Below are 13,257 nucleotides of genomic sequence, written 5' to 3'. Positions count from 1 at the left end.
TAAATAGGATCAAATAGCAGAATCCTTCCAGGCTCTTAAGGAGGAAGCCTAAATCTCTCCATGGCTAAATGAAATTGATTAGTAAATTAAATCAGGATCAACTGCTGATCTGTTTAATTTAGACTCAAATCTTCTGGGACCTTTTCCTCTAAAACAGGGTGCTTGGATTAAAATTTGGGTATTGCAGTCACTTTTCTTGACTTTTGCAAACCGCGCCAAAATTACATTTTGAAATTCACAGACATCTAAAACTCTTAATTATCCAATAGTTAGAAAGTCCTTTTTTTTTTTAAAGATGGACTAGTCTAAGTATAGACAAATGATGGCCAAAGTTATGCTATTTTTTTCGTAGTGGTTGGATGATAACTCAGTTTTTTCTTCTGATGTTCTTACAATTATAGATACTGAAAAAATAGATTGCAATTGGCATAAATCAAATTAGAGTGCTTTCATTCATTTCTTAGTGTTTTACACTTGAAATTAATTTCAATTCCATTCTCTTCCAGCTAAAATCAGAATAATTATTACTTGAGATATTAAAAATTCAGTGTATACTTTTGTAAGCATTAGGCTCTCAATTTTGAGTAATTTATCTGCATCTAACACCAATATGTTTTTTTTAAAGAGTATTCAATATAGGAGGCCTCTAAATTATTAAGGTTATGAATAAATTGAGAGAGGTAAATGTTTATAGGTTTATATGTTCCATACTGTAGGAATGTGTTTTATTAAGAGATGTTTAATAATTGCTGCAGAGAAACAGTGTTCTCTCTTATATAGCATGGATTATTTTTCCTACCACTTACAAAAACAAAGTGGGTAGTTGTTTTGGAGAGGTTAATGGCCCAGCCCAAATCCCACCATTTAGAATTCAAGTGGTTTTTGGACAAACCTTTTAACCCTGTGAAATTTTTAAACCCTTTAAAATGAGGTTAAGAAAATTTGCCCTGGTTTCTTCATGGACCTGTTGTGATAATTAAAAACAATATTACGGTAAAAGTTCATTAAAGTGTCAAGGCATAAACAGGTAATCCATATATGAGAACATACAATGTCATATGCAATATTGGCATTTTATATATAATTTACATAATCACAAATAGTACCTAAGAAATGTAAGATTAGAAAAAGATGGAGGCAAATTGACATATTTGTTCATTAAGTTATTTTGAAAAATGTCTCCCAGCAGTCTGGACCAAAATACTAGTTAAAATAAAAATCTCTATGCCTTTTCCAAGAGGGCTCCAGTTCTTGCTACAGAAAGGTAAAAGCCTGGTTGTTCTTTCCCAAAATATATTTGAATATCTTTAAACCAACATGGTGTTGCTTAATGATAATTTTCCTTATGTGACAATTAGCAGTGAATTTAGCTCAGCGAAATATTTGGCATCCACTGAATATTTTCTTAGCTCCAAGTTGTCATAAGGCCACATTCCTTTGAACCTATTTCATTTAGCCACAGGCTTTCTTTTCTTTTGTAGTCTCATTTGCAGGTTAAAGTCTTTCCTTGAGTGACATAATGAACTGGTAGAATTAGTGATGGAAACTATGTATATTGCTTAATATAAACAAACATCTTGGACTTAAATCCTGAGAGAATTAACTAACAGTCTTCTTCTGAGCCATCACCCAGTTTTCTTATTAATAATTACCTCTTAGACATCATCTGAATAATCTAAATGCAACACATAAACAATAAATTCCTGTTGAGAGCCTTTACAGAGTTAATACTCCTAAGAGGGTCTGTTTTTTACTCACAGTATATAGAATACCAAAATACAGGATTCTTAAATATGATTGGAGGACATTATCTCTCAAACATCAATACAATTATAAAGCAGGGTGATACATACTACTTGGGAACACCCTCAGAAATCACAGATTTAGTACTCCTATTTTTTAATATCTAAACAATCTGAAGCTTTGGGATATGCAGTAATTTGTAATTTTCTAAAAGCACAAATTTGAATTAACATACACTGTGAGAGATGGGTGCAAATTTTTGTTCCTTTTCCAACCTTGGACACAGAAATTTTCTGAAATGATAAGAAAAATCTGGTTCAGGTGGAGGGAAAGCGTAGTGGTCTATAAATAATTATCCTGAGAGAAGTAACAGAAGTTTCAGATATATTCAATGTGGAACGTTCTATATTTAATGGGAAACCGTGTTTTTAATTTCTACAGTAACTGTCTTATGTGATAAGTTGCACATGATAGTGATTTATGGGAAATTTTGGATCTCAGACATTGCATTCCTTGAAGGATATAGGGAGTGGTCTTTCTGCTTTTTCATGTTGTTAACTGTTTTATCTTCGCACTTCTAAGGGATCCTTCTCAGCCGTCAGCTACATTCCTTTATTTTTCTAAATCTATGTTTTTTCTTATTCTTATGTTCAACTTCATTCTGGTGTTTATCATCTATATAGGATAAGAGATAGTAAAGGAAAACTCCATTTCGTTTTTGCGATCATACACATCAGAACAAATCAATACAATAGAGCATGACATTAGAAACAAATAAGTAACCATTACTATTATTCTAGAAATATATTTTTCCAGTTTATTTTCAATTTTCATTAGAGTTTTATGTTATTTTGTTATTTAGGATCTCTCAACCTCTGTGAAGACTAAATTCTATACTCAGATTTACCTTGCTTCCACTAAATCAGTAGAAAGATGGGCAAATAAATATAGTCAGGCACAACATATACAGACTTGAGGGTTATTATGCAAGACTGACTTAGATAATCCAGGGAAAGAAGATATTCTGAATATTTTGGTCTACCTGTATACAGAGACAGGTGTTTAGAAACTTATCATAGACTTTAAAGTTAATACTAGTCTTGGCCATACTCATAGTAAGAGAAATTTCTTCTAACTCCTTTTGAACTAGCTTGAAGAATGAATTTACTAGCTTGAAATACCATACTTGGTTTCCTCTCAAATCTAGTCTACTCCAAAATGTCCTCAGAGTCAGAGGTGGCAATAGGGTGCAGGGGTTAGGGGTGAAGTCCCTGCCTGTGTCACCTGGGTTCTGAGTCTACCCCACTGCCCAGCAGTGTGACCGTGGGTGCTGACTTCTCTCTCAGATTCAGTTTTCTTATTTAGAAAATAACACATCCTAGAATTTATAGGAATGTTGAAAAAAATGATGTAATTCCAAAAATAAATACAGCACTTAACATGTAAAATGCATTTCATTCAATGAAAATACCTTTTTCTTCACATTATTTTTATTATTATTAGAGACAATTGCGCCAAATTATCACTAGTCTCACTTTCATTTTTACCCTACTGTAGTGTGAGCAATATATGTGCAACATTATTATAAGATTCTTATGTATAAAGATATCTTATAATGCTTGTTATGAAGATATCTAATATGTTTGCTTATGAATATAATGATGAACATTTTTACAATTGTATTCTAAAGCCTACATTAGCTAAATATTTTAGTAAGGAATATGTTTTAAATGTCTAAGCTGCAAATTGATTTGGATAATATAAATATATGTATGGATTAATGTAGCTTTCATGTACACATTTTATACGCACCATGAAGATATCTTAAAGGTAAAATTTTTAGTCAAGGAAAAATATTTTTGGGGGAATATTAACTAAATTTAGGGAGCATTTACACATACCTGTATGATTTTACTTTACGTACCTCACAAAGCTATGAGTAGGTGCTATATCTATAGTATTACCCCCTTTTACTTATAAGAAAACTGAAGCTTGAAAAGTTAAAGTAACTTTGCTTATACTCTAAAGCATGTCTGTGGGTTAAAGTTTCATAGTGTACTAATACAACTTTAATACTCTCCCCCACACACAAGCCAACTTTATGGAAATGGGTATTAACTCACTTTTTCACAAAATTCAGCTCACTTCTGAAAATTAAAATTAGGACTATAGACTTTCAATTTTTACAGTACATATTTACATTGTATATTCTTATTTTTTAACCCTGAGTACTGATTACTTATCTAAAAAAAAGAGAGTATTAAATAAAAAAAGGAACACCTCCAAAAAAAAGAAAAGAAATACCAATTTATTGGCAATTCTGCCATATTCTAAGACAACCATTATTTATACCTGAATGACTTGCTTACTAGGAATGAAAAAAAGAACTTTAAGAAGTTAGACCAGGTTGTACTTTGAGATTATCAATAATAAAGAAATTTCAGAGAAGTTTCTCTGATAGAATGTGGTATTACTTATTTTAAAACTTGCTGCCTTACAGAAAGCATACAACAACATACCTAATATTAGTTCTAAATGATTATCTGCTGCTCGTAATTTTATATTCTTAAACCTCCAACAGGAAGATTGAAGGAAAAACAGTTTAAAAATTCAACACTAATTCCATTGGAAAGATTACCTTTATGCAACATGTAAAATCTTCCCTGTTTAAAGACAATAAAAACTGGTTCTGTTGAGCACATTGGACATACTCCCTTCCCCCTAGAGTCATCAATTGCCTTTCTTTTGTCTTCTCATGTCCCATGTGCAGTTGGGAAAGTGACAGAAGACATTGGAAGGGAAGGACAAGGTGGAATCAGAGAAGCTGAGAAATGTCCTCCTAAAAAGACAGGCTATGAGGTTAGAATATAGGAAATATGATATACTTGGGTTTGGACAGACAGAAAATGAGACAGAAGGGAGGAAACATCTTCCTACGGATACAAGTCATTTCGGGAAGCATCAAGGTGATTGCAAACCTGTGTCTAGTAGTGACGTTTGCTTCCAAAGAGGTTCTAGAAGAGGATCTAAGAGTCTCCAAGCTTCCCTTGGAAATAGATCATCCACTGTATCCCACTGTGAAGAATGAATCCTGGTAGGGACAGAAGCTCGAACAAAATTAGTGTTTAGTAATTCATTAACAATTTTTAAGATGGCTCCTTCTGTACATTTTTTTGGTAAAGGCAGATAAACTGGCCATCACTAAGGCATCCAGTAGTGTATGGATCAGACAACTTCTCCTGTTTCCTCAGCTCCTCTCACAATAAAGTGCATGAGACTGGGATATAAAACAGCCTGTCAAGTAGAGTGACCTTTCCCCCACTTAAATAATCTTTCCAATACCAATTAATAAATGCTATGTAATGAGACTAGGAAATTAATCTCTATAAATGGGTATGGAAGACTGGTGCTTGTCAGTCAAAAAGAACAGATATCTTATTCTTAAGTTGGGTATTTTAAATAGGAAACTAGAATGTCCAGACAAATGCTATACATTATATTGGCAACTAGAAATACTTTGTTTTAAAATATGTAACACTGAGTGGTACCTTCCCTTTGTGTTAACACATGACTGCATGGCTTATTCAAAGATATTTCTGGTTTAAAATTGACTCTTGTACTTTAAAGCAAAGTTTTGATCTATAGATTGAAGAATAAAAGCCTGAAATTGCTTTCATGCTTATTTAATCATGTGTTTTTTTAACGTCAAAAGAATTTATATTATAAGTGAGTTCATTTTGGCTACAAAGGACTAGTCATGATTTAAAACAAATGTGGGATACCTTCATCTACATGTTTCTGTTATGGAATCAGAACTTCTGAAAGAATGAACACATTTGAGGAAGTTCAAAGTAAAGATGCCCTTCACGTTAAAACACAGTATCTTATTTTTTTAAGTTAATATTCCTCATATGGCTACAGAATAGAAATTATGCTAAAACTACTTGAGGTTTTAGATTCCCCTTTAATCAAATTCATTCAAAGTTGAGAATCACTATAGCATTCTGGGAAATGTGTGGGTTATCAAACTTTAAATACTGGCTTTGCTATATGTTAGCAGTGTGACATTAGTTAAACCTCCAGACTTCTACTTCCTCATCTGTCTAATGGGGTTAATTGTACATCCTTTCCAAGCTTGTTGTAAGGATTATAGATCTTTCGTGTAAGATTTTATGTGAAAATTTTAGTTCCTTGCCTAGCAGGTATGCTCAGAAAACACATTATTATTATTATTGCTATTAATACTATACCCACACACTGAATATAAATCATGTAACCAATTTAGCTTGCAAATTATTATACAATTGGATATTTTCAATCATGAGCTACATAATGTTTTGCAGTAAAAAATTAAACCTGTGCATGGAAATTTTAAGAGTGGCAAACAGATGGAGTTTCCAGTAAACACTGAAACTCATTTGATACTGAAACTGATATTTGATATTCAGCCAACTCGTTTCCTGATCCCTGTTCTCTATGTCCTAAGAAAAAACAAATTACAAGCTCCTACACTACATTAATCAAGAAACATAGACATAGAATGAAAGGGAATGTTATGTAAAGTGTTATATGTTTAAGTGGCGTTTGAAGTTTTCAAAATACCAGACTATGTATTTTTCAGTGAAGAACTACAGGTACAACATAAAATTTTAATAATATAGCTTAAAAACTATTGGCTTCAAAAGAGTTAATGAAACTTTAAGTATGTCATTCTGTGGCGCATTTATTTTAAAACTATTAGTGCTTTAATTGTTATTAAGCTAAATGGCCTTAGTTCCATTAACATATTGAAAATGAAAATTATCTAAGTATTATAAATAAGACCTAAAAGCACTATTTGGTCTCTAAAATGGCATGAAATTAATTCTGATTTAATCATACTTAGTATTGAAAAACTTTTTGTTGTATAAATATTAGCAGGCATAAAGACTTTCTTACTTATTAATATTATTATTCCTATTTAAAATACTTTTTTTAGTGCCCAAGTTAACTAGTTTTGGTGTGTCAGTGAGTTCCCAGTTGTCAAAAGGCCGTCAGTATACCAAGAGTTAACAGCAGTATCTGAACAAACATATGGAACATGCACATGGATAACTTCAAACTACACTTAGACGGAATGCACTGTAATTTAAAAACCTTAATTTGCCATGCAAATTATGCTTTGCACAAGGTGAATGTCAGACATGAGAATGTTTGCACAGACAGTGGCTGTAGAACTGGCAAGGTACCTCTTCTGCCATATCTGGGAACCAGTACTTTGAAATTAGTGAAAGCGACACAGGATGTGGTGAAGGGAGGGAGGTGGGACCCAGTATCGCTCTCTGACACTGGTAAGAGGAGAAGGCACCTTCTGATGGGCAGATGTTTGTCAGGGCCACTCTGAACAGTTTTCATTCTATCAGAATTCTATCCGCTATTCTATCCACTAATTCAGGGAAATTCTCATTCCCTGTCGCCAGAGAAACCTGCTGTATTTGCATCTAATTACTGGAAGTCAGGAAAAGCATGCATTAAATGACTGCAATGTAGATATAATTACAGTTTTCTATACCTCCACTTAATTTCACTCTCAAGTCCTCAGACTGCCAAGTGGAGAAAAATAATCTCGGCCAGTTCAGATTAACTTTAGTCAGGAGTTCTTCTGCCAACTCAGGGCTTTATTTTTTCCCTCTTTTTCCTGGGTTGAATTTACATCCTGGATGTGCTGAGGGTGGGGGGCAGCTGATCGGCTCACCTTTCCACATAAGTGTCCACTGGCACATGGTGTCCTGGTCAGTGTCGGTGCATGCTCACACTACTGCAGACCCCCTGCCCTCCTGGACAGGCAGCTGTGCGTGCGGCTCTCCCTGCCACAGCGGCTCCCCTCATGCCGACCTGGAGAATCATTCTGTAGGAACGCTCTCCTGCCGGATGGCACCTGGAACACACCAATGTCGGGGAACTCGGAGAACCCGCTGCCTCCCCAGGTTCCACTTTGGACAAAGGTGCCCTCTGTGCTCCCAACCCATTGAGGCTTTTACTGGATAAATGACGTTGTGCACAGGACTGTTCTCAAGGCCACGCTAATATCTCATAATATTAGCTTAGATATTGCTGCTGCTTGCGCTTTCTTCTCAGCCTGGATCTATCATCTCATAGACATATGGAGGCAGGTGGATGGGAATCTTTTGTTTATTTATTTATTTGGGTGGGAGTCTTTTACGTCTTCTATTAACACATAAACTTTATGTTCCACTTAAAGCTTACTCGAAATGCAGGTTTTTGAAACTCAAAATTCCCTTTCTCACCCATCCGTGTGTTTGGGCTTTAAGAATGCTTACATTTAATTTCAGCAGTCAAGAATGGTCTGTCATTCAGTCCTGGTGTTTCTGTGGTGGGAGCCCTGCTCCAGTTAATGTAGTCGGTGATCCCGTCTGACCAGTGAGAAAGCCACAGGTTTATAAAATAACAACAGCAAGAATGAAATAATTACAATGGACACAAAAGCATATTGATTAATATATCAAAATAGTAATAAACTGTGGCTGGCTCCTCTTTCATTGCTTTACAACACCAAGCGTATGTCTGCAAAGGATCCAAGGAGAATAATACACAGAATATCTGGATTAGACATTGTTTTAGTACTTGTTTCATAAAAACAATATTTTTTATGAGGCAAATCAGATGTAGACTACTACTGATAAGTAAAATCTCATAACTGCATTCTCTGTAACTTTTAATTCAATTTCGCGGCTTAACAAAGGGACTCGATTAGCTGAAGCACATTTAGTATTAAATAGTTATTTTAACAGTTTGAATTTTAGAAAAGCCTCGGATGAAGAGGCCCTTGGTAATTATAAAACTGACTAACTGTGAGGTTTGCCCTGCTTTCTTGGGATAGTTTCCTTTAAAACAGCTCTGATCTGTTATTTCAGACCTACAGTGTCTTCCTTTTATTTTCCCCATAACATCCAAACAATTTAATGTAGCGCTCAGGGACAGCTGTGACCTGAGTTGCTCCCCTATTCCCAGGCGCTGCTTGGGCTCTGCGCCTTCATGAACCTGGCCCTCAGGGCCTGCTGACCTGCTGCTTTCCTCTCAAACACTTTCTGGACTCTGAGACTGACCCAGCCTGTTCCTTTTGAGCGGAGTGGGGGGGCGCTCCCTTCCTCCTCCGTGAGCAGCCTACCTCTCTGTCTCCACGGGTCCCCTGGGCTCTGCCCTCCCTCCAGTCACCAGTTGTCTCCAGGCTTCAGACTCTGGCACTTGTGTGAGGTTACCCTGTGTTACAGATACATGTGTAGTAAAAAAAGACCAGACCCAGAAGAAGAAAACCTGGGTTTTACCCCTGTTTCAGATGCTGCGGCAAGACCGTTTCACGTCTCTGAGCAGCAGGTCAGTCTGTGGATCTAAAAATTGCCTTTGCATTCAATCTCAGCCTGAGACTTATTGGTTAAAGTTTTCAACTCCTTGGGCACAGAAATCAAGTTTCAAATTCCAATAGTGCTTTGTACTGAGTAGATATTTGCTGCATCAAATAGGAAGACGAGAAACAAGAAGTTTATTGATAAATCCGGTGGGGGCCATACGGTAATCTCAGTTATTTTACTGGACTAAATAAGCATTAATGTTAATAAGTGTTATCTCATTGACAAGGGAGTAGGCGAGGGGTTGGGTATGAGGTTCCCTTTTCCATCCCCTCCACCTCAGCCAACAATTACGATTTCCTCTCTTATATATGCAGAGTAAAAGTGTTAATATTCTTTTTGCACAATTAAGGAGAGGCAATATGTAGTAGTTCCTAGCAAAGAAAAAGGCTGACAATTAACTGCTAATTCACATTTAATTTGACAAGCTTCTGCATAAGCTCAGAAACCCTTGCCAGGAAAATACCAAATTAGATACCTTTATTTCAAAGAAGATAAAAATAACTCAGTTTCTTGACAACAGTCTAAACCTTTTCAGTATTTCAACACGTGGCATTTGGTGTTGTAGCTCACTGTCATGGCTTCATGTTGGTAAAAAATATCTATTTATTTCAGAGAAGATAAAAAATAAGCTTACCTCTCTATCCTTAGCCCATCACATCTGCTATTCAATTATGTTTTCTTTGCTTGTGGGTACCTGAAATAGTGAGAAAGAATAACAAAGAAAGAAAATTAAATATAACTCATCAGCATTTTGTGAAAGGCAAAATATTTACAGTTTTAACTGATGACAGACACACACTTCATAAAACTATTAGCATGCAACTCCCGCTGCAAAAACTGAACAGCAATATGCCTAAGCTGGTTAGCAGCAAAAAAGTAAACCAATCACATCGACAAAAAGCCACCATAAACAAAAAAATTGTATTTAAAAGATTCACAGTTTTGGGATTCATCCCTAGCATCGAGTCTTTCACTTTCTTTTTCCACCAAAATTTAGATTACGTTTGATGTTAGCAAGAGTTGCATTACTATTATTGTTAATTTTAGATCTGTTTATTACCTTGAGGGTTATATATTGTCAAATAATTTTGGTGCCTCTAGTTAATGTTAATTAGTTTTAATATCCTATAGACCTATTTGTTATGTTTTTGTAGGTTTACTTTTTTAACTATCAGGAACTTAATAACTGAGAATATTTAACATTCCTGTTGCATAGGCAAAATTACAGAGTTACTGTTAGTGTTACCTGTTTAACGTTTAGTCATCCTTTGAGTCCTGCGACATATTTCCTTAATAATCATCAGCCATCAAGTCTGATAGTCTCAAAAGAAATATCAGCCCTCTAAACTGCCTTCAAGGGCGGTGATATTTAGCACTGAAAATTACAAATAAAGTTTTTGAGGTTGAATAGCAACAACTGGCCAGTGACACTGATGATTTGTTTGTCAAAACAAATTGTTATAAACTACGCAAATGAAGTCCACGCACTCCTTTGAGTGAAAACAATAAAGTGAATCTACGCAATGCTTACATGTTGGATGGGATATTTAATGTGCGGGGAAACTCAAAGGTTGAAGAACTAGGCATTTAGACAGTGGTAAGTGGTAATCTTACCTCTTTATACTCCATTACTCTTTCTCACGAGAGACATGCTATGCAAACAAGTCAATCAGAATTTGTGTTTAGCAAGATAAAGCTTAGAGGATAGTTTAAAATCCATTTATTATTCTAAATCCACTTTGTTCCATTAACATGTTATACATTAGTGTTTACTAACCATGATTCATGTAACAGTTTAGTTTGTTAACTTTTAAATTATTTAACAACCATAAGTTATTGATACATTTTTTAAGTATTACACAAATATCTTAAAACAGGCTTGGGATCATTTTTGTAATTTTTAAATAGAAAACATTTTAGGCGTCTCTTGAAGAAGAAATAAAGCAGGCATTTAAAGCTAGAAAACAAGTAATTCCAAATTTAGTTTTTACAAAAGTTTTCAGCTTTATTGACAAATTATGGCAAACATATTTGACAAATTGTGGTTTCCTATTTAGAGAAGCTTACACATGGAACTTTATGTGTGTGTTTTTTTCTTTTTTAACAAATACAGGTTAAAACACTGAACAAATTCAGTTAGCTACATACATACAGTAGCTGCTTGTTTTCAACTCCATTAAAACAGCATTTAAAATTAAATTTACAAACTTAATATCGAACATCTTTGTCTAACTAACAGATATTAAAAGACAGGTTAAAACATCTTATCTACAACTTTATTATCAGCTAGTTCAAAAATCATATTACAGTCTTTTATCAACCCTAAACAAAGTTTTTGCTAGTTGATCGAGACTCAAAATCTTTTAACAGATTCATGCTCTTACTTGGAAAAAAAAGAAAGAAGAAAAAAAGATTACACACAACAGTGAAAACAACCGAGAGAATATCATCCTACTGAATCGTTTATAGACAGTGCTTGCCAATGTCTTTTTTAGTCCGTGTTGTAAAATTATACTAGTGTCAAGGTCACGCCAACAGTATGGGGGGATATACAAGAGATATATGGGAGTAATCATGAGCAGTTATCCCTAGAATAGAAAAAAAAAAGGACTATTACTTGTTTTTTTGCTGTTTATGTGGAGACCACTGGCTATTGACTGTCTTTGAGGTGAGGTCACGGGTGAGGAGGACCTTCAATATCTACCATAGGGGTGCTCCCTGTATGCTCCTCTGGCTGCCCTTGGCGGTGGCGCCTTGAGGCTGGAGCGGGTCGTGACCCATTCTTCTGGCGCTGGGAACAAGAGAGAGACGGTAACATGCACGTGGCTTCGCAGTTTTCAAAAACAGTCATGTAAGCTGCAGAGTTGACTGAGATAAATCGAATAAAAACATCTCAACACTGATGGCTAAAAAAGCCTTACCACAGGAACATCATCTCCAAAAAGTACATATTCTGAAACACAGCCACTTGGAATTAAACTTTCAGGACATTGTTCAAAGAAGAGAAAGTCAAAGTCCTTGGGTAACTCCATATTTCTGTAAATGTTTTGTGTCACAAAATAGAAACAGGAGAACCAGTGTAAACCACTCCTCATTTACTCCTTTATGCAGAAATTGGATATAGGAAACCAGTGGTTCTTAGCCCGTGATTGATTTGAGAACCACATGGGAGTCTTAAAACAAAGCAAAAACGAAAATTGGCTGTTCTCTGTCTCCCAAATCAAATGATTAGAAAACTACAGGTGGGACCTAGGATTTGGTATTTTCTGATGCTTCCCTAGATGTTCCTTACATGGTCTCGGGTTGAGATCCATTGTGCTAAACTGTCCTGGACAAAGTTCGTGAGAGACAAGCAGGATATGGAGTAAATTTAAGCAGTAAAATCAATAAAGAAAAAGTCTCATATCAGTTTTTTCAAATGAACAATTTGGAGAGTAAAAAGATATTAGTATATTAGGAAAACTCATTTCCCAATTAATCAGATTTCTAGGAAACTCGGTGTTTTGGAACCTAGCCAAAAAGCAACACCCAAGCCACGGAGCCTTTGAATACTGTGGAAAATAGCCTTTGTAAAGTCTATGCACCCAGAAGGGCAATGCGGCCCTCCTTCAAAGGGCCAGGGTCTTAATATGGGTTTATGGTGGCTTCTCATGTGACTCCCGAAACTAAGGGTTCTGGGTCTTCAATCAGAATTCACTAGGGAGCAGATTTCACACACGGGGCTGTGGTGGGAGGAAGTATGGACTTGGAAAAGAGATTACTAGAAAGGGACATGTTGACATTGATAGCTGCTTTTAATAGCTGGTGGTATAGGACATAACAGCTGGAAAACCTATCCCGTTTTATTATTGTTTTTAATAGAAGGATGTACCACATTTTACTTCATTTGTTCTAGAGTGTTAGAGACCCGTGGATTACAGTCTGATCCTTGGGCTTTATAAGCTGAGATAACATAGGTTTCAAGTTGTCCCAGGGAATGGATGTACCGGATCCTTTCTCAGATGCTGACTGTTCCTGGAAGATTCTGCAAAACTGTTGAACAACCACGAGCAGAGTGACAGCAGAATCTGCCACTTCTACCCCCAGACTTGTCAGAAGTTTTGAA

At 35.6% G+C, this 13,257-nt stretch overlaps 1 protein-coding gene across 2 annotated transcripts in view; it reads right to left on the bottom strand.

Moving 5' to 3' along the window:
• Positions 1–8,984: 8,984 nt before the first annotated feature.
• KHDRBS2 (KH RNA binding domain containing, signal transduction associated 2) overlaps positions 8,985–13,257 on the bottom strand; it is a 546,913-nt gene continuing 542,640 nt past the window's right edge. Inside the window, exons 9-11 of one of the 2 annotated variants that reach the window (XR_005030941.2) lie at positions 11,770–11,943; positions 9,787–9,846; positions 8,985–9,250 (exon numbers count right to left, since the gene is read on the bottom strand). Coding sequence is in view for 1 of the 2 variants with exons in the window: in XM_036916275.2 (XP_036772170.1) it covers positions 11,846–11,943 (98 nt within the window). In the remaining variant the exon portion in view is untranslated. Of the gene's footprint in view, positions 9,251–9,786; positions 9,847–10,743; positions 11,944–13,257 lie in introns of those variants that run through there. The other variant, XM_036916275.2, reaches the window with a different exon arrangement.

The sequence above is a fragment of the Manis pentadactyla genome, chromosome 16 (assembly GCF_030020395.1).
Source record: "Manis pentadactyla isolate mManPen7 chromosome 16, mManPen7.hap1, whole genome shotgun sequence".
In the NCBI taxonomy this organism is placed as follows: Eukaryota; Metazoa; Chordata; class Mammalia; order Pholidota; family Manidae; genus Manis; species Manis pentadactyla.
This window is presented reverse-complemented; position numbering and strand designations above follow the sequence as displayed.